Source organism: Aquila chrysaetos, chromosome 4 (genome assembly GCF_900496995.4).
Source record: "Aquila chrysaetos chrysaetos chromosome 4, bAquChr1.4, whole genome shotgun sequence".
Taxonomy (NCBI): domain Eukaryota; kingdom Metazoa; phylum Chordata; class Aves; order Accipitriformes; family Accipitridae; genus Aquila; species Aquila chrysaetos.
In genome coordinates this window covers 73,521,783-73,547,322 of record NC_044007.1, presented here as the reverse complement: position 1 = coordinate 73,547,322, position 25,540 = coordinate 73,521,783, and the positions used below count along the sequence as shown (strand labels likewise).

The following is a 25,540-nucleotide window of genomic DNA, read 5'->3' as shown; positions in this document are numbered from 1 at the left end:
CGAGAAGATGAAACTCTTTCTGGAGAGAGCCTGGTTTTTGCGTGTGCTGTCTCTATCTCTTGCTCTTTCTCTAATTAAGTAGGAGAGAGGAAGCTACTTTGGAGTAAGCATGTCTCTGGTGAGCTAATCCAGAGCAACTGTGTTGCCTGCAGTCTGCACTCACGTATTTTGCAGAAATGGCTTTGTATAGACTGATTCTTGCAATGAGGCGTGCGTTGCTCTGCAAGTAGGTTGCACAGTACGTTCGGTCGTTTCTGCTCAACGTGTGCAGGATTACACTCATTTTTCTGTGTCACCCATAAGAAGCGGTAAAAAATCAGCACAAGCTGAGTAGAAATCAGTGGCAAACCAGAATACTGGTGTTTTCTGTTGTCTTTGTAAATGTCTGCAGGACTCTGGTGGATGAAGTTCACTTGTGCTCTGAACAAAGCTGTCCAATGCCCATGACCTCTTCCCACGCATCACTCTGCAGTAAAGCTGTGAGTGACTTGATTCAATCCCTCTTGCTATATATACGGAAGTGTCGTACTATGGTACGCACGGCATACTGCAGAAGACCATCTTCCTTTTCTCAGTTTTCTGAATTCACAAAAAAAATGGGAAGTGACAATGGTTAGAAAAGTGCTTTCTCTTGAGTGTGGAGCAGGTGCCATAGAAAGCTCTGAACTTAAACAGTTCATTTTCAATAGCTGTCATTATTGGCATTCTTTACTTTCTTGTATGCAAAAGCTCCTCTCCAGTGCCACTGGTAACAATTTGCCTTATAATCAGGAATTAGTAACTCTTAACATTTTACAAGAGTTAAGGAGTCAGTGTACCTTTCATAAGGCTTTTCAAGTTGAAAGGGAGGAAGGGAGGAGAGGAGTCGCTATCTCTGTAATGTAAAACAATTTGTGCGCTGGGAGGATGACCTCTGCTGCAGGTGTGGAGGACAGTAGGCGCATGGTGCAGGATATTTCCTGCTGTCCTGACATCACACAGCTGTGCATTGGACTTTTTCTTCTTAAGGCCAAACTTAGAGGAATCAGTAGGAAATCAGCTTCACTCTTTTTAGCTAAACTGTTTTTTTGTCTGTCTTTGCTTTTATCCCTGTGTTTGATGCTTTAACTTTCTCTGTTCTTTAAATCTGTACTTGAATGAAGCCAGGAAGAATCCAACTGTGTATTTTAAAGGCCCACATTTTCCATACTTTTTTGTATGAAATAACAACATTGATTTGTTTTGCCAATTATTCATTTTTCTACACAGTGCACAGAGTTGTTTGTTAAAAGCTGTGCCACTTGTTTTTTATTTTCTAGCGGTGTCTCTAATCCCACATCATGGGTTTAACTTTATTGAAATCATACATAGCACCACTTGCCACCCGCTTTTAAAAACCTTTGTTTAATTCTTTTCAAAACAAACAGATTTAAATGTTTTTCCTTTGATTTTTAGACTCTGTCGGGGTTGCCAGATCAAGACTCTTTCTACGACGTCGTGGACTGTCTGGAAGAGCTAGGCATTGAAGCTATTTCACAGAGACACTTGAACAAGAAAGGAACAGACTTGGACTTAGTTGAGCAATTTAACATTTATGAGGTAACATAACATGCCCTGTTTTATGCATCTTACAGCTTGTGCAAACTTCAAAGCCAAGAGGAGGGGGGGGAATGTAACCTAGGTGAAATTTGGTTATCTATTTTATTTTAAAAGGAAAACATCTGGTTGCTAGAAGTATTATACACATTCGTATATGTGGCCTGCTACGGTACGTAGCTGTGTTTAATGCAAATGCATTTCATACTAAAGCTGGGGCATACTCCAAGGCAAACAAGCGTATTTACTAGCCTCCTTAGAGGCAGTTCTGCCCGCAATTAAAACTTTCTCAGACTGGTAGTTACACATCCTGAAGTAAGTAGAAGTTCTTTCCATATGCAAAAGTATTCAGCTCATGAAAGAGGTTCGGCTGAGCTCAGGTTCACAAATACCACTTGTTCTGCAGCTGAATACCCAGCAAGTCCTTGTTTACGAGTTTACACTGGACCAGATCCTATACAGTTTGCAGCAATGGAGTAATGAGTGACTCCACATTCACCACCTAAGTATAAAATAACTACTTCTGAAGTATTTATATGTAAGGGTAGGATATCCAGTTTCTTAATTATTAGCCTCTTTTCAGACTTTGGGAAGTGTTGGAGTGGGGAGGCTTAGGCTGAAGTTAACATAATGTAGATGTGAATTCATGTTCTGATGTGATGAAATGAAATGACTTTATCTCACTCTAAGTCCAGCGAAGGATTCGGTAGATTTGATTCTCCATTTTCTTCCTCAACTCTACACCCATGTCACTTCACTAACTTCAGCAGAGTTAAGTTTTATATACAGCAGTTTGCAGGAAGAGTCGGGCCAAAATAAGAACAGGAGAATGAGAGGGCTCCATGTTCTTCTTTCTTTTTCTACTGTCAGAGGCATCAGCTCGTAAAATCCCTTTTAAGACATGATCATTAATCTTAAAAGCAGGGGGTTTTGCGCATGCTGTGCCTACTGAAAGACTTGATTGCAAAATTAGCAGTTGGCTTAGTCGAGTACCAGCTTTCTCTTGATGACCAGACTAAATTTAGACATGCTGTCGTGGTTTAACCCCAGATGGCAACTAAGCACCACGCAGCTGCTCCTTCCCTCCTCACCCCCCGCAGTGGGATGGGGGAGAGAATCGGACAAAAAGTAAAACTTGTGGGTTGAGATAAAGACAGTTTAATAGGACAGAAAGGAAGAAAATAATAATAATGATAATAATAATAAAGTGACAATAATAATAACAATAAAAGAATTGGAATATACAAAACAAGTGATGCACAGTGCAGTTGCTCACCAATCGCTGACCGATGCCCGCTTAGTCCCTGGGCAGTGATCCACCCCACCCCAGCCAATTCCCCCCAGTTTATGTACTGGAAAAACTCATGACCCCTGGTTAGACTATTCATATTCTTTCTTTTTTCTGCCAATGTTGTTCTTTATCTGAAAAATCTTTTCTTCTCCACTGAAATAGATTTTACACGCTAAGCAGAGATATCACACTTCCCCCTGCCTTTGTTTTGTTAAAGTCACTTCTGGTAAGAATTATCAGAATAACAAGACTGATAGAAACAGGAAGATAGGCATTCTTCTGATCACCCACATCGCTCTCTTCTGTACCCCTGCCTATTTGAATGGATCTTTCTCATATAAAGTTTACTTAAATGTTAGGCTGGATTCCAGATGAGATCCACCAGTAACTTTGTTGTTTCTGCCAGCAATATCTCTCCTCACATCCCCTAAGGTAGCACTTGCTTTGTTTCTGTTAGAGGTATGTCACATTGGCATCTCAGCTGTGCAGTGTAGTTCAAGATACTAGGTGTTGCACCTGTATTTTACTCCTCTACTATTTTCAGCTGATGAGCTCCCATCCTGCGTCAGAAGTTTCTGTCAAATGTCATTGTGGCCATGCTACTCTCAGCATCATTCTTTTCCGATATTATACATATGTTCCCCTGTATTGACAGTGCTTCTGAACTGGCAGGAAATACTGAATTTTCCACTGAAAAGCATACATGAAAGTAATCATGCTAACCTAAAAATTGGGAGGCTTAGAGGAGATGCGTGGTTTGTGTTTTTTCTTTTAATCCATTGTGGTACCAGTTCACAGAAATAGTTGTGTTTGTTAGGTGTTTTCTTTTGTTTACTTTGCAGGGAGATCTATGAAAATGGAGATTTTTAAGAGGAATGCAGTTACATACGTATCTGCTGATCTCTTCCTTGGCTGGGAGAAATGATGGTGCTATTCTAAAATACTTTCTAAAGTAGTAGACAGTAACTTCCACTCGATCATTACAAATGTCATGTCTGAATATGAGGAAATGTTCAGTCATTCAATGCATAAGAGTTTTTTCTGTTGATTTCGCTAGAGCCAAGGCTTCACCTAAGTATTTTGGAAGGAAATAAAGAGAGCTAGGTGTCCAACACTGCTCAGCTTCCTTGAAAATTAAGTCCTACATAAAAAAACCCCAAACAAACTAGGAGAGATATAAATGTGTTGCTACGGGTCCTGTAGTGTTCTATACAAGGCGTCAGTATGTAATTCCATTATTAGAGCTGCTACACTGCGCTAATGGATAGCCAGCAACTTACAGGGATAGCTATAGAAATGCTGACGCTAATAGGAGTTAACGATGTTGACATCAGTTAAGTTTTAAAGCCTAGGTGTGAAGAGCTGCGGTACCTAAAGGCACCGTGTCCGAAGCCTCGCCTTTCTTGCTTGCTTTCTCAGATGACGCTGAGACATGAGGATGGAGACGAGAGCGCTGACCCCCCTCCCAGCGGGCGCAAGGACCGGCGGAGGGCCAGCCTTGGCACTAGTGAGCGAAGGGGCTTAGAACGCCGACGGAGCCGCAGGCACTCGGTACAGAACGTCAAAAGCACTTTATCGGCCCCTGCGAGTCCCTGCAGCCAGTCGAATCCTAGCTTCGTGCTAGGCCACGGGCAGCGCGTTGAAGATCTCAGTGAGAGGTAAGCGCATGAGCTGGGGAATACTCCTTTCTTTTCCCCTATTAGTTTCCATTACGTTCGTTGTACTTTATTAATCTGACAGACTTTTATTTTCTTTATTTCCCTCTTTCTGTTGAATTAAAAAAGGGGAAAAAAAAGCATATTTAGAGTTAAAACAAAAAAAAACACCAACAATGAAAAGAAATGGATTTGTAGTTGACTTATCTACATAGCCAAGTTCTTTGGCACCATCTACCCTGAGCAAATGGACCCAAACCACATGAGGTAGAGCATTTGATATGAGAACTAACCAAGGGTAATTTCATCCATTGACAGATTTTATATTCAATATACCCACATAATAGAAGATTGTAACAAGGGCATAGGCACATTAATGCAGAGCTATTTGTCCTGTATATGTTACAGTTCATTCTTTTTTTTTTTTTTTTCCTTTTTGCAATCAGCTTTCCAGCATAAATATTTTCCTTGGAGGCTATGCTGTAGTAGTGAATATATCTAATGTTTTATAATTAGTGAAAGAGAGACAGTAATGACTAGTTGAGCAGCAGTCTGCAACACTGGAGTCAGTCGAAGCTACCGTCATTGCCAGTCCCATAACAGTTGGCTTGGGCTATGCGTGCTTAGGAAAAAAAGAGAGCTGCAGATCCTCAGCACGTCTGACTACTGCGTAAGGAGGCTGAAATTAATTTTGTCTAAGTTAAATGTCTGATCAGCTCGCCTCCCTTTGATGTCAGTGGAGTGCAGCAAGCACTGGTAGGCCTTCAGTTATCTACCGTATTCTACATGCCTGAAATTTCAACCAAGCTGAATCATGCTCTGAAACTGGCTGTTTCTCTTTTTTGACTATAAAGGGAATGTGGCTGACTAGCTCAGGTGAAGATCATGCACTGCAGATAGCTAAAGCTGGACACTGTCATCCAGTGGCTGAAGGTGCAATTTGCAAAACCGAAGCGTGCTCCACGAAGAGCGTATCTCGTGTTGATTATGACATTTGGGAAGTTCTTTGGAGGTTTCTGTTGGGCAGCGCTGGATGTGAACTTAGAGCCTTAAAATCCTGCATTACGTGTAAAGCAGCCCTTCTTGCAAAGCAAACTGAGTAGAATAAAGTTTAATGGCTTCAGGCAATATGAAAATAGAAGACTCCAGATAATTTAAACAGTAGTTGCATGTCGTATACCTCATAATGGCTTTTTTTTTTTTTCTTGTTTTTTTTCCTTCTTGCATTTGGCAACACATTCATGCTTGTTTTCTTTCACCTTCTATTGGCCGGGTCTTTAGTGGGCTGGCAGCTGAGAGCCCCATAGTCTTACAGGCTGATGACAAGGATGACAGTGCGTTTGAGGCTGAGTTTAAAGCATCTTCAGTGTGAGTACAGCTGGGGGCTTCAGCTGCTCTGCATGGGATGCCTCGTGCATGATCTTGGGCCCTGCTTCATGGCTTACAAACGTGACTGGGAATCTGTATCTGTGGATGTGGAGCAGATATTGATTTTTTTTTTTAACTGGTGAATTTGGGTTGGAAATGAAGAGATGCTTCAATTCTACAGAAACTGTTGATTCTCTAACTGTAATTAAACAAATACAAGTCATGCAGGACAACAACTTCTACCGATATGTTTTCTCACTATTAATGTTTGCTTACTAGCTTTATTTTGCATTCTTCAGTAACTCCTAATGAATTTGTGTTCGAGCTGATTTTTAGTATTGGGGGAGTAGAAACATGGCAGATGAGTTTCGTAAGTTCTTTGAAATATTTTTTCACCAACATAGCATAATTTCAAGAATTATCCTACTATTTTCAAAAAAACTACCCAGTTCTGCTTCACACCCTCTTTGACAGTGACATAATTTAGAGCATAATTTAAGTTTAAAACCAGGAAAGAAGTCTTCATTTAAGCAGTCAAATTTAATTTCATGTTGCAGTTATCCTTGGAATCTTCTCTAGGAAAATAATTAAATTCCTTTCAACTCCATTTGGAATTTCTAACTTGCTCACCTGCCTCTGTAAGGAAAGAGGCATTCAGTTATGAAAGTATGTTACACCAATCTTTACTTTGCTTATTAGTTAAATAAAATTCCTTCCCGCCCCCCCCCCCCATTCTCCAACCCTCTTAGCAGGTAAAGATAGGGAGTATTACTTGTAGCTAGCAAGTTGGTTTTTTTCCTATTGGACATTAGAGACCACAGAATATGTTCCGGTACCCAAAGATGCAAGTTCTACGCCCAGTGAAATTTTTAAAGTTGCCATAACAAGAAGCTAGTCAGCTGTTGGCTCTTCTATAGATCCCACTAGGTTTCTGGTAAACAAGCATTTCAGAAAAGCAGATTCTGTCCTTCACATTTTTAGTCTCATCATCTGCCCAAATCTGTAGTTGTGGTAGGAAGAGGAAAACCAGCCCTCCTGCTTTATCATAACCCAGTGAGTCTCTCAACTTTCGGTGAAATAGTCCAGATGAATGCAACAGTATCTCTACACCTGATAGCTAAACTGGGACAAAAAAATGAAGCAAAAGCTTTATGGCTTCTATTCATTAAGATTTAAACAGAAGAAGAGTGAATCGCTCGTACAAAGTTTTTACACATTTATAAAGTTTGAATTAACCTTAAATGGAAAGAGGTTTTTCTCTCTGCATTGTTCCTACTGGAATCAAGTTTTCAAATTTGAGCACATGGTCTCTGATGCAACATACTTATTGGTTTGCAGGATTTTAATAGGCCATCATAAGTTTAGGTCTTGCTGCAATTTGTAATGAAATTTTAAAATTGTATGTTAAAATATGATGCAGGCATCACCTGTGTTTGTCAGAAGAAATGCTTGTTGTGTCCCTTCTGCTTCCATTGTTAATGTTGCAGAGAGGAATCTGTACAAATGGATAAAAATTGCTTATTACCTCTCTAAACTCAAAGTAACTCTTGTTCGTCCAGGAAAGATCTGTCTTCTGCTAATGACCTTCTTTTGGTTCATAATCCTAGTCCCTCTCAAGGAAGGAAGAAAGTTCGCAATAATTTTTTGCAGTGCTGTATTTTCTGAAAAATAGTCTGCAAAATGGGTTTCAGTCTCTTTATTCCTTCACTACATTTTCTTTACCAACAGGAAACATGTAACAATATCAATGATAATCCTACTGTGTTGCTCCTGCTGGTATCTAAACTTTGTGTGTGGTTGCAGTTGTCTATGGTTTTACAGTGGATTAGCACCACCAAGTTCAGTGGAATTGCTTCTGACGGACATGGTTAGAGATTAAAGTCAAACTCTTACACTGTACTAAATTTTATTTTGGGCAATATTCTTGGTTATTTTTGGACTTCACTACCAAAATCAGTAGAAGGTTCAAGTTCTTTCTCTGCGTTCTCCTTCCCACAGTGTTCATGTTTCTTTTCTTTCTAACTCTGTCAGCTGGTTTGGCAGTTACTTTGCTTTTGTTTACCACATCAAACAGGTTGTCCACAGTCATCTGCTTTGTGTCAACCGATAAGTCTTCCAAAAAGAGAAAAATCCATGGTGCCGGTAAAACAAAAAAAGACAATATTGGCCAAATTCTGTTCTGTCTCACAATGCTCTATATCCAGAAAAGCTGCCTGAAGTCAATGGAGTTGCTCTGATTTACGCCAGGCTAATTGAGAGCAGACTTTGGGTTTTGAGCTGGGAAAAGTTGACCGTAAATGCTAAGGGCAACCAAAAGGAAAACTTGCAGGCCTTTTTCATCCATTTGGCAATCTTCTTCCAAACTAAATGTATTGCTTTTTTGCTTGTGGTTCAAAACAAATAAAGACCCAAATCTGCTTTGTGTTAAAATAGTTTTCATGGAGAGTGAAACCCAGCCTAATGTGCCTGTTACTAAATAAATAAATAAAGAAGTTGATAACGACTACTAACTAGGAAAGGCTGAAGGTTGGTTTAAGGGTATGTAGCTGCTGCAGTGTACATTAAAATGCCAGTCCTGACCACCAGCAGGTTTGCTTTGCTGAAAACTTCTTTCTTTTACTATGATGGCATAAGGCACCAAAACGCCTGGGGGAAACTTCAGTCCTGTTAACGTGACATTTTAAATGCTTCGCTGAGGGCACCTCCTAAGGTTTTCTGCCCTGGTCCAAATTGAGTGCTCTCAATCTGTGGTCTAGCATACTGTTTGTTTCTTAAGTGGTAGACTTTTAAAAAAATTCTTCCATGTTCTTTTTTTTTTTTTTTTTTTTTTTTTTTTCATTTTAAAGTAAAGCTAGCTTTTTCCAACCACACAATGGATAGAGTCGGGGAAAAATGTAAGGAGTGGCCTGGAACTTGCACTACATTGATGTTGTTATTGTATGCAGTGATTTCTGGCTATATAATCATTAAAAACCAAATTGCTGTCTGTCTGTCTTTCAGTCTTGTCGTGTCTGGCTTCGAGGGAGTAGAAGTCAGGTAGTTCAGAAATTCTCAGTGCATTCTTGAGCACTGAACAGGTGCTCCGCAGGAGCCCTATACTATACATACAAACCAGAAATAAGTACTTCTCCCAGTTTTTCAAATCAATGTGTTTCACATTTTGCTGTGCATTTCCCTTTCTTCAGTACTGCACAGCGACCGTCCCTGTCTCGCTCCCTGGGTGTCCCATCAGAGCTGTGTCAGCCAGACTTAGCAAACATACTCAAGGGAGCTTCTGTGCGATTTATGGTGACACCTCTTACCAGCATTTGAGTGAACGGCGCTGTCAGAGCGTTGTGAAATTAGTTACAAAGGCTGAGGTTTATAAAGTTATGAATGGCTAGGATTAGGTATTTGCCTCACTTCGCTGGACTCTCTGCTTTCTTCTTCTTTTTCATAGCTTTGATTTGTTTTATATCATCAAAAACGGCCAAAGAATTACCAAGATTGATCATATAGCCCTATACATGTTCATCTAGAGATAACCAGGCTTAGTTAGGACTTTCTTGTCAGTATTCCTGTGTTTGAAACATAACAGCCAGAAGAGCTGACTGCCGTCTTAAAAACCCATCAGAGCGGAGGCTGCATCCTGAATTGGTGACCGAAGCTGTCTTTTTTAGACTACGGGGCTAAAAAGGTACGAGTAAGACCAACTGTTCAGGTTCACCTGAGGCTTCTAGATTTTTCAATCCGAAGAAACTTGGCCTTCAGGAGAGCTGTACTGATAAGGAAAGAACAGCAGAGGAACAAACAGGGAATTACGTACCTATAAACAGTGCTTCTGTTAGGGTCCTGCCTAGAAAGCTGTTATGACTCTTCCTCTGAGCAAAGAGTAGCACAGGGAATTCCAAAGTTTCCTGCAAATTGCTGGGCTAGCTGGACACAGCACCGCTGCACGGTGCACATTGGGCTCAAGGGCTTTCACACCCTTTACGGTCCTAGAAAAAAAGGGAAAATTGTAGTCTAAATAAAGGAAAGCTGTGCTAAGAAGTCATAAGGATCTGTTTGTTAGAAAATACATGTTTCTGGCGCTTGAGGATTGCCAAGATGAAGGAAAAGATCGTGACGCTATTTTGGTTTTACCAGAAAACAATGAACACAGCTGAACCTCTGATGCTAAGCATTTTTTCTGCTTAATTTTGGATTCCTGTCGAGTTTCTAACCAACAGCACAGACCTTAGTTTGGCTATTATGCCCCATTAACTGATTATTCAAATTGCTTCATGTAGAGCCAGGCCTGCAGGGGTGGTTTGTCCAAAATACAGCTGAGACTTCTTTTTTTATTTATTATGTTTTTCCATGTTTTCAGACATCCTAAACCATAACTAATCTTTGATTTTTCTCTAGCATTTACTATGGCAAAATTCTAGTTTTTGTCGTGATGTTTCAAGTTCTGGTGACTTTCCACTACACTATGTGAAATGTTTTGACAATGTAAATACTTATGGCTGTAAATCAAAGTGCTGGTTACAGTGGTGGGTGGCGTTTATAGTATTTTATTTAGGGTGGGTACATTCCACATCTCTTAGAGTTGCTGTCTGTGACAAATACAATGAGTGGTATGACAGGTATGAAACAGCAAGGTCAGGAGACTCAACATCAGCATTTAATGCAGGACTCAGGCTGTGGTGTAGATTATTAAAGGCCCAGAAGAGAAAAGAAATTAATTTATTTTTATTGCTGTAATAGAACAAATGTATTGTTTTCCTAGATGTTTTTCTCTGGTTCCTGGTTTTGGATATTTAAAACACTGAGGCATGAATCTAGACAAAGAAAACATCTCCAGGATAAACACGCGGTCACCTCTCTGTGGATATGCTAAGGATCTCTTTAATACATATATGTATGAGCTAAGCTACCTAGCATTTGCGGGGGCTTTGAAATAGAATGGCATATGATCAGTTATGGGGAAGATAGTAACTTTTTTTACAGTTTAGTTGGCATGGGCGAAAATGGAAATGGGATGTAAAAGCAGTGGTTTTGGAAAGAAGATTTATCTACGAAATTAAAAGGCTTGGTAAGGTAGCATCTGTTCATAGCATCAGACCTTTATTAGTCTTCGACAACAGTAATATACAAAATCTGATCTGCTATTTTAGGTTTGGGGCAGGGAGGACACGTTTCTTTCTCTTGTGCAGGTAGGGTTATGTGAAGCATGAAGTCAAGCAGATTTGAAAGGAGAGAGAACAAAAATGTGAAATTTGTGATCTTACTCTTTGTAAGAATATCTTGGAAGCTCCTATAAGGAACGCAATAGAGGAAGAGACATGAGACGGGTTAAGAAAAATTTTCTTGCAAAGCCGTACCACCACCAACAGACTCCATTGATGTATAGACAAGGATTGACCCACTAATGCATGAGTAATAATAAAAAAAAAAAAATCTAAAAGTTACAGCTTGATGAGTATCTCAAGTACAGGTCCTGTTACTGTCTCAGGTTGATACCAGCACTTTTTAGCTGAATTAAAATATCTCTGTAGAAATGTCAGGTTATGTAGTAGGGGTACCATTTGCTGGTTGTGGGTCTTGCGGAAAGGAAATGTTTTATACTTGGTATACATGCAGAGTCCCCTTGACAGCACTGTACTTTGCTGTAAAGGCAATGGTAGATTTTCCCTGTTTGAATTTCAAGAGGAATGAAGAAAGCACTGAAACTTAAATGAGGTTATAGCTGCATGGCAAATGAAAGCACAGTGTGACTTAGCCTATTTTTTTTTCCTTTTTTTTTCCACTGTGTATTTAGCTTTAGTGAACTACCTGAGGAAATGTAAGGCCAAACCAGGAGGTGAATATGTTTCTCCGGAGGTCCGTGGTAGTGTCTTATGCACTGGACTACATGTGCCTTGGAGAGTTCACCTCCACAGTGTGTTCCCAGTATTTGTAAACATGATCCTCTGAGGCCAGGAAAGTTTTTTTACACATAGGATGCGATGGGAGGAAAAAAAGACAGCAGTTTGGCAGGATGCCATTTCCCGATCCCTCCCTTTGAAGTAAGGGGCAATAACAGTGACCTTCAAGTGTCAACCAATATGCGGTTCCAAGCTCTGAAAACACCGTTTCTTCTCTCGTTCTGTATATGTTTCAGTATTTATTGCTCCTAAAGTCTCTCTGCATCATGATTTTGTTTCTTTACCTCTCTGCTCGTACAGATGTAAAAACAGCAGTGCTGTTCAGTGATCAGAGAGTTGGGACTCTTGAGCTCTTTGCAAAGCCTTGCCAGTATCTTAAGCAAGACTCTGCTCTGCTTTGATGTGTCCTATAGAAACCAACTGCAGCAGTGCAGCAAGTGTGGAGGCATTACCTAGGTATTATTTAGGTGTGAAAAGTTGTTACTGATCATATTTGAGGGATAAGAAAATAACAGTAACCTAAAGATAAAGAACAGTGTAATATGAAGACATAGTGAATACATGTACTTCAAATTATTTGTCATTTCCTCAACTTTTTTTATTTAGGGCAGAAATACCCTAAATAATTTTCCTTTTGACCTTTGTAATTATGCATCTTAGTTTCCCTTCTGTGCAGAAGGCCAAATTTTGAGGCTTTGCAAGTAAGTTGTTATCCATATCATTTCATGTATTTTCATCTTCACATAACTGCACCAACTGCAGTGGTCTATCACGCATAGCAGTGGAATGGAAATGGGCAGGGGGGTTAATGGGTGGTTTCTTTAGTTTTGTTTTTAATGGAGGAGGAAAGTATATTGCCGTATCTTTATACAGAGTAATAAATGATGCAATTAAATTATTACCACTTTCACCTTTCACGTAAAAGGATAGTTGAATCTGTTTTGGCAGCTAGGATAGAAGAAAGAAAGAAGCAGCAGAAGCATACCAAAGCATTTGTTTGTTTTGCAAGGACTTAGAAATTTGGCTATGAATTGTGCTGTCTAACCTATGAAAGTGGAATTTCACTCATAAATTGAGGACAACGGCAAGCGATTGCAGGCAAAAATAAAATTACATCCACTGTGGCTTGTAAAGATCTCTCCTTGATGGAACATTTTTCATTTTCTGTTTGTTCACCTGTGAGGGGTTGAGGGAAGCAGCTTTCAAAGTGCTGTGCGAGAGGTAAAACAGGTCAGACGTTTGAAGGGGGGGGAAACAACCTCGAAAGAAAAAATTGAGAGATCAACTGTAGTATTTAATTTAGAATAATATCGTGGAATGGCTAACGGTGGTCTTGCTTCACTGAATGTGGCCTGTAGTCCTAGTCAGGAGCTACTCCCCTGAAAGGCAGTGAAAGTTGAGATGAATGTAATTTAAAGAAGCTAAACTGAAAAGCGCTTGATTTAATTACAAAAATACAGGGAGAGAGAAAATTCGTCATCAGTAATTAATGGCACATCGGATGATTTTCAGAGAGCGTGGGATTAATGGCCGATAGCTTTACAGTTCCCCAGTCGACTTCTCTGGGTTGCTTCGTAACTCCAAGGCCCCTTTTTTCACTGAAGTCCAGCGTTCACGTTTCTTGGGAATTTCTGTATAATTCTGTGGATGGTCACAAAAGGCTCAGAAGTACACTTAGGGCCTTGTCTAATAACCTGCAAAATTAAGAAGGAAATATTTAGTAAGACTTTAGTAAAGGCTAAATGAGCCCTAAACAAATTGGAATCATATACCAAAAAGGAGATATTTTAATGTGCTGTTATCTCATGAATTAACTTTTATGTGCATTGTATGTACAGACCAAAACGTTGGTAGCCTAATTATGGCAAGACTATCCTTTTTTCCATTGTTCTATATTCAAACATTGGTGGTCAAATTCTTCCCGAATTAAAACGATTTATAGCATATCTTTCACTTTAAAAATTTCCTTTGATACCAAGCAGAGCAGAATGTGTTTCTGTGCTCATGCTTATTTTCTGGCTTTGGGGTTTTTTTTTTTTCCTTCAGCACAGCCTTTGATTTTTCTATTAGCTGTACCTTTGGAGGGGGGGTTGGAGAGGGGGAGCGAGAAACTTGTGTTTCTGGGCTACAAGCTAGAAGAAAGAAAGCCTGAGTTTCTTCAGGCTGCCTTCATCGAAACTCTGCAAAAGGAGGTTTGGGGGGAGCCTGGAGAGGACAGAGACTACGTAACCTTGTACGCCTTGTTCAGCTCTAGGGACTGGTAAGACAGAGAGCATTTTTTGGTGCTTTGAGTTCTTGTGGAGTGAGAGTCACTGTCTTCAGAGTGGTGCCTTAGTTTTAAAATCATCTAGCTGTGTGACTAGGTTAGGTGTGTGTTAGGTATGATGCCTAGCATCTTATGGACTTTGCCCCCGCCTTCAGCTAAACGTGTAGATAAGTCCCTTGATTATCATTTCCCTTCATCAGTCTGTGTTTGTTTGTGTTTGTGTCTCTGCAACTTAGAGTAGCTATTTAGCTATTTAATATCAGCAGGACAAGTTTGATTGGCACTTTTTTAATTTCTTTTTTATTATTTATTTTAAAAAGGAGAAAGGTTAATCCATTAGTTCTAAAGCCTTTGCCTAGATTTCGCTTTGATGCCTTAGTGGTTCTCTATCCATAAACTGCACTTTCTTAGTCTTTTTAAACATGCACGTATTTTGAGGGGCTATAAATACTTTAATGTCAAACTTTAGTTGAAACAACTAAGCCAAACCTATGCCCTAGTAGATGCTTGTTAGTTGCCATGACTGATGATGCACTTCACAAAGATTTGTGAGGTTTTGGGGTTTTGTTTGTTTGTTTGGTGGGAGTATTAGCGTGTAGCAGTAATCCATTTTAAAGATGAAAATAAACACAGCGATTGTTTTGAAATTCGTTTTCACTGCTATAAAGCTTTTGTTTAAATACTTCTCATCTGGTACTGTTATCATGGAACTGAAGTAACCCAGCAGTAGCCTTAAGGTTAGCTGAATGTATCTGATCCTTCAGCATTAGCTGAAGCCCTTCCTTCCTGCCGCAGGATAAATATTTGCATTTTGTTGAACAGGATAGGTTCCTCTGTGCTACTGAAAAACGCACTGGCTTCTGCAACCTAGTTTAACTGAAAAACCTGCCTGTGAATCGTATTTCTTAATTTAATTCTACTATTGCATTGACACCAAATTTGCCTGTGTACGTGGGAGGGAAAGTGAGCTTTCCCGCATCATCCCTTCTCCATTGCACACAAAAATGAACACATAACCCCGAAGGGTCCAGATGAATTCACAAATCTGTCTGCTGTTCTGTTTGAGCACCCGACTGTGTGATGCTCTTAGCTTTACAAGAACGTCATCCGTCTGTGGTTGGTGTTTTCCCATTTTAATAAATAGTCAAGTGGAAATTTTCCTTTTCTACCTTTTAGGAAAGATTTAGCTAACAGGTGCTACCTGTTTTCATGGACAGAATATCTGTTCTCTAACAATACTGAGAAACGACTGCCACTATTGCTGTGGTTGAAAGAAGAGCACACGATTCCTGCCTGTGAGCTTACCCCTCTCCTCTGATCTGAATCTGATCCACTTTCTGGGGATAGCGCAGGGGTCTGAAACTGTGAGTTTAGTTGCCGAAAGAGGACTTCCCAAGCGTTGAGCATCTCTCCTAAGCACACGCTTACTTCCATTGTGCAAGTTTCCCTCGACCAAATTGGTTCCCCCAGCCTGGGGAGCGCGCCTGCCTCCGTGCACAGCACCAGTCACCTCTGCCGCCAGCACACGCAGAGCCGGCTCCTTCCTCTGGCTTTTCCAACCAGTTCCCATGTACCTGCTGTCCTCCTAGAGTTAATATTAGCAGAGGAAGAGAGCTTTCCAGTCAAAGCTTCTTCTAAGCTTTTGATGTGGAAGTCAAGGAGATTTGAGGGAATAGTCCTTGGCCTGACAGAAGAATGATCTCGCTGGATTCTCTTTAGAGATTAACCACCAGCGAAGGTACGACGATGGGCTCACAGAGCCACTTCACTGCTCCCGGGCCGCCGGAGGCAAGGGAAGACGTCGGTTAACTTCGGGCCTCTGTCGTAGGAAAAGCTGAGTCAGGAGATGATAGAGCTCCTCTTTTTGGGGTCAGGAGTAAATAAACTCATTTTCCTGGTTTTGTCCATCTCGTATCTCAGCAGCTGGCTCTTGTAGAGCAGGCTCTGCTGTCAGCAGCCTTGGAAGCGCCAGTCCCCCAAGCCAGTCGCTCTAGTAGGTGTGGAACACGTGCTTGGTGTACTCCATGAGCCCTAAGCGGATGGGGGGGTGATTTGCATATGCTTACTTCTTAGAGCCCACCCAGTTAATTCAGTTTTCTTTGTTATTATCCACAGTTCAGAAATACATGCAAAAATCAGTAAGAGATCAACTTCCAACAAAATACTCAGCTTGGAAACAGTACTCATTAGTAATGTGTTCATGTCTGATTATAAACTGTAAAAGCAAGTGTGCCACACAGGGTTGCTGTACATGCATAGTTCTTTTGAAATGCGATATTTTCAAATAATATACAAATTAAGGGGCTGTTACTCTTGATCTGCTCCTTTAGAGTACAGCAAGTCATAACATCTGAGAAGTGGGCTCTTGACTTTTTGCTTCCTAAGACGAAATTGCAGATAAACAGCACAGCAGACAGAAGTATTTCCTTCATGTGACATTATTAATAGTTCACGACCCGTCATTAAGGAGGACAGGGGCTAAACGTTCCCTTCGGCTCCATGTAGATCATATCACCTCCTGGTCCACGTTCTGTTTCTCGTTGTAGGCAGCAGTGTGTCTCTACCTATAGACCGAAGCCAAAACCTTACACGTCCCAAACTGGTCTTTATGTGATAATGGTTTTCAGTCCAGTAACTGACTTAAAGATTAACATAATTTCATGTTTTATAACTTAGCTTTCAGCACGTGAATGTATTGCACGGCTTACTATAAAGAAGCATGTATGTAAAAAGCTAAGGTCCTTAAGCATAGCTATCATATATATTCTGAAAAGCTATTTCTATTGTAATCATGTTTTTAAGTAAATGCTAGTGCTTATGGAAAATATGTCATTGATGCCTCTGGAAATTGAGGTATTGCAGTTCCGTTTCCTGGTTTGTTTTTCAACTGTTAACCTGAGCGTATGTGGGCATTTCTGTTGTAATTCTAAAAGCTGCTTGGTTTTCAGGATTTTTTTGCAGACAGCTAGTCCTTCCAGGGTAAGGTGCAGTAAAATTTTTGTGAGGGACTTGTCATATATCCTTATTTTATGAAGGCTATTATATACAGGCTTAATTTAGGGTGTTTTCATACTTATAATTGAGCTAGTTGTGTGGGAATCAGTTTTTCCTAATAATGGATTAGAACAATACTTTGCACAGCAGTAAGAAACCCAGAGGACTGTATTTTAATTGATTACTGCTCACCTGTAGTATTTAATATATGGTTCACTTGACAGTTGTACACTTTCTACAGAGAAGCTCAGCATTCTCAAAAATGAGTGCCTAAAATTAGAATAGTAAGTCCCTGCTTAGTTCCAAACTTCAGCTGGCTCTAGGGAAATAGACTGTACAGTAAAAGTAGATTCAGGCCTTTAGGTACCAATTAAATATCCTAATCTGACAAATAGTGATTACAAAAACTCTGAATGTTGGGGAAGGGAACAGCTTTCACTGCTGGTATATAAAAGACTTGATATCAAGTAAGTTCAAGGTTATAAACCAAGATGTAAAAATAGGATGGCAGGATCTCAAGGAAAATACCAAGGATGTGTTGCTCACCTGGCACGTGTTAGTGTGATCACTGATGATCCTGAGTTACGAAGTGGTCCTTAAACGTGAGCTAACCCTCTTGGTTCTGGATGCTTTTTTCTTTTCAGCTTCTCTTTTTGCTCAGTGCAATTGTAACTCAGTGGTTCCCAGTTCAACCCGTATTGTATAAACTCCTGTCCTTACTACCATGCAGTCATGTGAACGAATAAATTCTCAAAGAACCCTTTCAAATTTATGAGATCCAGCATATCAGATAAGTATTTCACTTATGATTTTGGGCATTTTGAGACAGTTGAGGAGAGCGAGGAATTTGTCATCAATCTGGAAACCTGGTGGGAGCTTAAAACACGGTAATAACTGGGCTGCTCTTGTTCGTATAAGCAATAACCGTGCTATCAGCATTACAGGATGCGTTGTACTCTTATCAGAGAACCATGATCCCACAGAGCTTCATGACTTATATCCCAAAAGTGATTCCTGTAGGACTGGCAGATGCAGACGTTTGCCCTTCACAGCAGATAATAGCAAAGTTAGTCTTGAGCTGCGTGCTAGTAAGGAGAATGAATGGTACAAATGCTCCCTGATCGACTCCTTTTTTTCTGTTTTTTGGTATACCAGTGTATAAATGTGTGGAAGTCGAGAGCTGTCTTTGTAGGGGAGGTATATGTTTGTGAAGAGGATAGGGAGATGGAGAGATGACGACTGAGATGGTTATGTCACTATGATACCTTAGGAATGGTTGTAAGTGTTTACCTTGTAGATGTTTGCCAGAGTATTGGAAAAGTTCCAGGTGCTGCCATTTTCCTGATTATTCTATAACTAACTCCATACAAATGCAACAAATTTTGGATTGACCCTTTGCATCGCACTTGATGAGTTCGTGATCTCACATTGTAAATATTCATTATTCTTACGACATGGAAACGAATTCTGAATGGAAAAAAATGCACAGAGCATCCCTTCAGAATTAGAGAAAAGAAAACCAGCTTTCAGGAAAATGCAAGGATTATGAGCGTCTTACAAACTTTATTACTGTTTATATGTTTTATTTTTTGCATGGAGCGTAACCTAATGGTGTACATCATTAAGTGGAGAACTGGATCAACAGCAAATGCAAAAGAAGTCCAGAGAGAGGACATTTTCTAAATCTTCCACGAGTCTGTTGGTTTGGGGAGGAAAAAGCATAAATGGGAGGGAAAGGAGGCAGACAATGTAGCCTTTTTTGTTTTGTTTAATACAGTTTTCTTTTTTACTTACGTGGTTTGTAGGTTATGGAGGCTTTATGCGTGACTTACAATTCTCCACTGCCAGAATTACTGCTGAACCGAAGCCTGCTTTGACCATACTAATGACTCTTTACTGAAATATTTCATGTACTGGCATCCAATAACTTAAATATTGCTATTTGCAAATAGTCCTGAACTGATTTGGTCTCTCTGTTATTTCTAACTTAATGGTTCACCCTGTTCTGTTTTCCAGTTGAGCTATCAGTTGCTTAACAGGAATGTTTTATTTGTGTTAATTTAGAAAGCGTGATGTCCAATGCCAGCTGTCCCATGCCAGCACAGCGTGTACTGTCCTTTAAGCCAAACAGACAGAGCTTAATGACTAATGAGTTGAACACTGGTATTGTCATGAATGTTTTCCATTAATGCCTCTGCAGGTAGGGCAGCAGCAAATGGAAAGCCAAGCTCAAGAAAAAACAATGGTGTCTCTGGGGTCTTAAAAATTAATAGTAAAAAATGTAAATAGGGGAGAGGATAAAATTTTTGTCTTGGTAGCTACGCTTGCACCAACACATATTTAGCAGGAAGTTTTAGGTGGCTTTTTGTCTAACAAGCGGGGCCGTAACTCCCCCCCCCTCAGTGTTTTCCTTCCATTTCTAACTTCATTGCATTTCTTTTTCTGGAGACTCATGTCGTTTTCTCTTCCACCTTCTCTCTTTCCATCCCACTGCATGCCTCTTTCCTTGGTCTGACCTCAGAGAGGAGGAAGAATATGAAGAGGAGGAAGAAGAACAGCCAGTCACAGAGCCCAATACTGAGGATGAGGGGGAGGAAGAGGCCAGTAGGCAGGTCAAAGCCAGGTACTGGGATTCAACATTGTCCCTCCACCTTCTCCTCAAGGCTCTGGCATGAGCTCACCAGCACGGTGTGCGGCACCTTCTACCTTTTCACTCACGTTCCTAGATCACCTGTTAAAGCCACCCCCCAGGAAATCTTTTTGCATTTAAAAACTTTGTCGGGCTGTGTGTGTGTTAACGGAAACATGTTTAATTATATAGGCTCAATGCACTAAGAACCGTTTGCGCTCACTCCCTTTGTACAAAATGAGTAATGCTCACAAATCTTAAACGATTTAGCAGAAAGCATAACTTCTAAGCATGGCTTAGGTTTATCTTTTTAGTTAAGGCAATGGTGAAACATTGCAGCGCTTTGCTGAGGATGTTGCTAGGTTTCGTAGGTTTTCATCCCTGTTTTCACGATACAACCTTATTAGCAATATCTTATTAGCAATAGCTATGGAGAAGATTGACATTTTTTTAATGCTGCCTGTGATTTCTATCAATTTTGTTCATGTTTTAATAGGAAAGAACTACTTTGAGGCAAAGCTGATATATATATATATATATATATATAATTTTATACATACCTGCCCATCTGTGTATATATGGATATAAACAAGCCACCTATCCAAACAATATTCTCATGTAAAATTTTCCACTTATTTCTGAGGTATATATAGATTTGGCATCTGGCAGCTTTATCCTAATAAATTGGAAGAAAGAAAATATGTTCTTTCTTCCAGACAGCCATTTGATTTAGGTTAAATTGTTTGGCTTTGCAACTCAGCAAATGAGATTGGATTTTTTTTTTTTTAAATAAACCACATTCATGCAGACGCTGTACAGCACGGAAGGAAGAAAGGAAACTGTTTAATGTGTGAATTCCAAAGAAAATACTGCACTGTTGTTATTAATATCTTCCAGTCTGCAAATCTTGCCAATGGCAGCCTGAAATTTCAAAATTAAGTGATAATTTCCTCAAATCCAATTCTTAAAAGTCAAAGCTAAGGCATAAGTTATTAGTAAATCGCATGAATATACTAAAATACTGTTAAAAGAAAAATTACGAAGAGCCTTGTAAAGGGCGTGATGTGCTTTTAAGTCATTGGTCTCTTAAAATAATAATCACTTTGAGATAACTGGTCGATATTCCCATGGCTTTTCTAAATACCTCCTTTCACTGTCACTGTAGCATAACAAAAGCGATCTGCACCATGGCCGTTCGCGTTAGATGCTGTCAGGACAGGTAGGACTTCAGTGACCGCTGTCACGCACAGCTCATGCGATAGATGAAGGTTTCCAGATTGCCCATGGTGCTTCTGTTGTGAGAACGATTACCTGGTATATACCTGGTGATTAATTTCATAGTATCCTAACATATATAACACGCATTACGTTTTTGTTGCATATGCTGTGCCAAACCCGCACTCCTCAGAGGAGGGCCATGCCTTGCGTGCCCGTAGGCGGGTTGCAGAGGCGATCTCAGGAGAATGAAATCAGCCACCTGCCGAGTGATCCAGCCCAAAGCCCATGCACAGTGTTTATGCTGGAGATAATAGCGAAAACAGATATCCCGGAGTGCAGATCCCATGGCTTTTCATCTGCCTTGCCGCTCCTGTCGCTCACCGACACCTGCCTTCACTAGGGCAAAGCAGATGTGGTTTCTGTTGCGCTTGATGCAACTCCGCAAGTCTCTGTCTAACGCCGACATGGGATGCTGACACTCAGAGAAATTAGTGTCTTCGTACCTAGGCAAATGATCTGGTAAGGTCTTGCTTTTGAAATCATTCTAAACCGTAATTTTGACAGAACAGTGCTGATTGAGTATTTTTGATTTTCATCTTCGGTGGATGAGCATTTTTAGTAAAAAGATCAGATCACCGGGGAAGATGATAATCGGATATCTGGCCTTCAAGAGGCAGTCATGCAGATTGTATCTTGAAGCATCTATACTCTGCAGACCATGTTATCTAGCGTGTTGAGACTGCTTTGTACTGCTCTGACAATGCTTACAACCTAACTTGAAATACTTGAAAATTGTTCAGAAAATGGTTGTGAAGAGGTTCGTGAAAATTAGTTCTGAAGCCTGTGGGTTAAATCCCTTCCTTTCCTTTAAGCTGAGTGGCTTCCATTCCTCAGTATTTCCAACCCTAAGAAGAATCCCACTGGGATACAAAGATGTGAGTTCTCTTACTTTATTTGCAAAGACACGATGATTGTCTAAATTTGGGAATTTTTTGCTTGTCTGACTCTCCTTGACTTTATTTTTTTTTCCTCCAAGTGGTACTATCTATTCATCTCTCTTCTCCCCATTTTTCTCTCCTTTCCCTCCCTTTCTCATGATATTTTCCTCCTGCAGTGGGGTCCCAGGTGCACGGGAGGCTGTGAATGAAAACCTTTCACGGTGTTCTGATTCTTCAACTGTCTGCAGTGCCATTTCTCCAGCTGAGAGGCCTCTCTCCTGCTCTAAAGCAAAGAGCTCTTCTAGCAGCTCCTCTTCTGTGCCTGACTCATCTGTCTCTCATCATAATTCTGTCCTTTCATCACCATCTTCACCTGCGGCAGCATTGCTAAGCTCTTCCCAAAATTCATCAGCATCCATTACTCCAAAGGCATCTCCAACGGTGGAGAAATTACCTTATGTACCACATACTCCTTTTCACCTCTTCTCGTACGACTTTGAAGAATCTCCAGCATCTGTGAAAGAAAAGGAAGCAGAACTGATGAGGGAAAACAGGTAGATTTTATACAGCTGACATTAATTTTTAGATAAATGAGTAACACCTTTCAAGAGTTTTATAGTAGTAGTAATGCACTCTCTGTGTTGTATTATTTGCAGAACATACTGTATTAGTTTTAGGCCTGTAAGCCTGTATTTTGATTTGATTGATATTCTCCCCTTGCCTTTGCTGCCTTCATTTCGTCTTACTCCTCCTCAAGGTCAGTAGTTAATAAATATCCTGGCCTCCCTGTACAGCAGGAGATAAATAACCTGTGATTTGGGAGATCACAGAAAGGAACACCATTTTGCTGTCATTTACAACAATGTAATTTGCAGACATGATTTCATGAAAATTAATGGAGCTCTTCTGCTATAAAACCAAGAGAGATCAGATCAGCACTTGGAATTCAGGGATGAAATCCTGGCTTCAGACTGAACTGCCAAATCCCAAATTTGTTGTTAGATTACAGTGCACATCCCTGTCATTTGCAATTTCAACTCGTGCTTGTAATAAGAGAAGTAGATTAAACCCTGTAAAGACAATATAGCGCTTAGAATAGGCAGTTTTCCCTCCGCAACATCTGCTCAGTTCAATTGCTCCTCATCTATTTCTCTTAGTTTTTATTTTTCATTTTTAATACCTCCATCCCACACATGTAAAAACAAAAAGAAATTATTTTGTCTCAGTGTGTTTTCAAGTAAAACAGATTGGCAATATGTGGCACTAAAAACAATGCTAGAGAATCACCTTGAAAAGAGGTTGATGATTTTTAGCTGTCTCTCCCAACGGTCAGTGTTCTTTGAATTAGGTGCTGAAAACGTACACGTATATTGTGAGTGTATTTATTTCTTCCTTTCTCCAGCAGTCCTTCTGAATTTCTGCATGTGAACAAATATTTTGATTCCTTTGATCCTTTTAATTTTCAATCTTTCTCTTCTAATAGGTGGGTGGTTTTTGTCACTTTTTCATTTCGCTGAAAAGACTGTAAATCCAAGTAGCTGTTGACAAGGGACTTAGTTCACATATCTTTCCTTACCTGCAGCTTGAACACTAGGATTCCTCTAAATTTACATTTTCCTGCATAGGTGCAATTTTCCCTGAGGCCTCTCACACTCATTTATTGCTCTCTCATTGCTGCTGCTGTTAGTTATACTTTTTAGAGAGTAGATACCCGTTCCTGGAATATTTAGTATTTCTGCAGTGATTTATTTTCCTCTGACCATCCTTGTGCTTCTAGTTACCACATAGGATCAAGGGCATGGTGTGGGGGGAGGATTGTGCTGCGTTTATTTGGAGAAAAAGGAGGGCAAAGCTTGCACGATTTGGGCAGTAATGTGTTCATAAAAGAGGTAAATGGTGTTTCTTCAGAGTGAAGGCTCCTGGGACAAGGCCATTGCATCTGCATTGGTATATGAGACAAGAAGGGAAAATGGAAGGACTAGCCACTACCAGAGGAAGATTAGAAAGATTAATATTGTGTACAGGATACAGACTTGCCCTGGTGTGCCGGTTTTGCCTTGCTACTCTTCCAGCATCTCTGTCTCCTCCTAAATTTGATACATAGGGATGCCATGTCCAGGCCAGTCCCTCTGAATTTGATTTTGTTAATGCTTGTAGGTCTGAGTCCATAGAAGGTGTGTTCTCTCCATTTTCATGAGGGTTATCTTTGCACTAATTGAAATTCCTTGGTCTGAAAAAGGATTCTGCACCGTCTCAGCTTTTTCATGGGGTGGAGGAGAAGAAAAGCGAATGTAATGGTTGATAAGAAGGTCTTTCAGTTGACTGAAATGGAAAGGGAGGTTTCTGTTAGTGTCAGGAACATACTGAACAAGCTCCCAGTTGTTTTCAGGACAACAAGTTTTCTCATCGCTCACTCAGTACAAGCACAGGCAGAACATTTTGTGAGCTGAGCCTGCCCGAGAGAAGACCCATGTCAGGTCTGTGCTAGCAGGGAAGGTCCCGCCTTGTGCAGCTACGCAGCCCTCCACCGGGCCACTGTCTCCAGTTTCTACTTAGTTTTCTTCTAGGGCAGGAATGCCACGAAGGCAATTATTTCCTGCAAAATTCCTTTTGTAGCTCAGAAACGTGCACGTTAGCGTTTTTTTCCAAAATTATTCCCCTGTTCCTGGGCAGTCAGCATAGTGTCTCAAAAATAGATGGTCGTGGTGATGGCATGTTTTCTAAAACATAAGCCTGGAATTGTTGCCAAAGGGGGCATGTTCTCTACAGCATGATCCCTTCCATTATAAAAACCCCTAACTAAAATCTATTCTGATCTTAACACAGGCCTTGGCAGGCAGCAATGCTGTTTTGTACCCTAAGGAATGAAGCTTGAAACTTTGAATGAAATTTTGCACGGCTAGATGAGTGTGCTAAATGGAGCTGAAGGAAACCAACCAGCCTTTTCAAATAAAATTGCTGAGTGAAATTACTGAGTGCTGATGTGTGTGGTAGAAGCAGCAGCAGAGAAAAGATATGGTGAAGGAGGGTATATTATACCTTAAGAATTATAAGGAAAATGATGTTGCCCTTTTTCCTGGAGTGAATTTTTTCATTTGGATGAGTTGGCCTTGCCGAGTACTCACCTACAGAGCATCATATGCTTTCCACGTGGGAAAATGGTATCTTCTGTGAACAGAAATGTTAACATTTTCCCAAATCAGGAATTTCTCCTTGACATGTTCTTTAAGTACGATGGTTAAAAGGCATAGCAAAGCAACACAAGTGGCTTTTCTATTCGGTACGGGAGCCAGGATGAAAACATTGATACAAGGGACTCTGGGGAGGTTGCCGTTCAACAATTTCTCTTTGATCAGCAAGCTCACATTGAAGTCAAGCAGGTTTGGGGTTTTTTTTTAGTGGAGGGAATGGCCGATAGAAATTTCTAAAGCCATGCTTACGGAGGCATGTCTTTTTAACCATGGTGATGATTTTTTACAGACATTTTAAGAAATGGCACATAAGCTATGACTTATGTTGGGGGAGGGGGGAGAAAATACTGCCTGCTTTAATTGAAAAGAAGGTGGATGCTTTCCATGTATAACGCAAACATTCGCAAATCATGGATGTCTATGTTCAGATCATGTCTCGGGAACGCTGCTGTTTTCCTTAATTTCACTAGATATGAATACTGCTGACTTGGACTGTTTTGATCCCTTTTCTAACGGCTGGGTATCGG

At 40.3% G+C, this 25,540-nt stretch overlaps 1 protein-coding gene across 10 annotated transcripts in view; it reads left to right on the top strand.

The window, feature by feature from the left end:
• The window catches only part of FHOD3 (formin homology 2 domain containing 3), a 397,395-nt gene that overhangs the window by 273,705 nt on the left and 98,150 nt on the right, over positions 1-25,540 (top strand). For 4 of the 10 annotated variants that reach the window (XM_030011911.2, XM_030011910.2, XM_030011912.1 and 1 more), the window contains exons 9-10: positions 1,435-1,578; positions 4,286-4,524. In XM_030011911.2, the coding sequence (XP_029867771.1) occupies positions 1,435-1,578; positions 4,286-4,524 (383 nt within the window). Of the gene's footprint in view, positions 1-1,434; positions 1,579-4,285; positions 4,525-5,802; positions 5,890-19,558; positions 19,661-21,998; positions 22,377-23,227; positions 23,306-25,540 lie in introns of all 10 variants that reach the window. The other 6 variants (XM_030011913.2, XM_030011904.2, XM_030011901.1 and 3 more) reach the window with 5 other exon arrangements.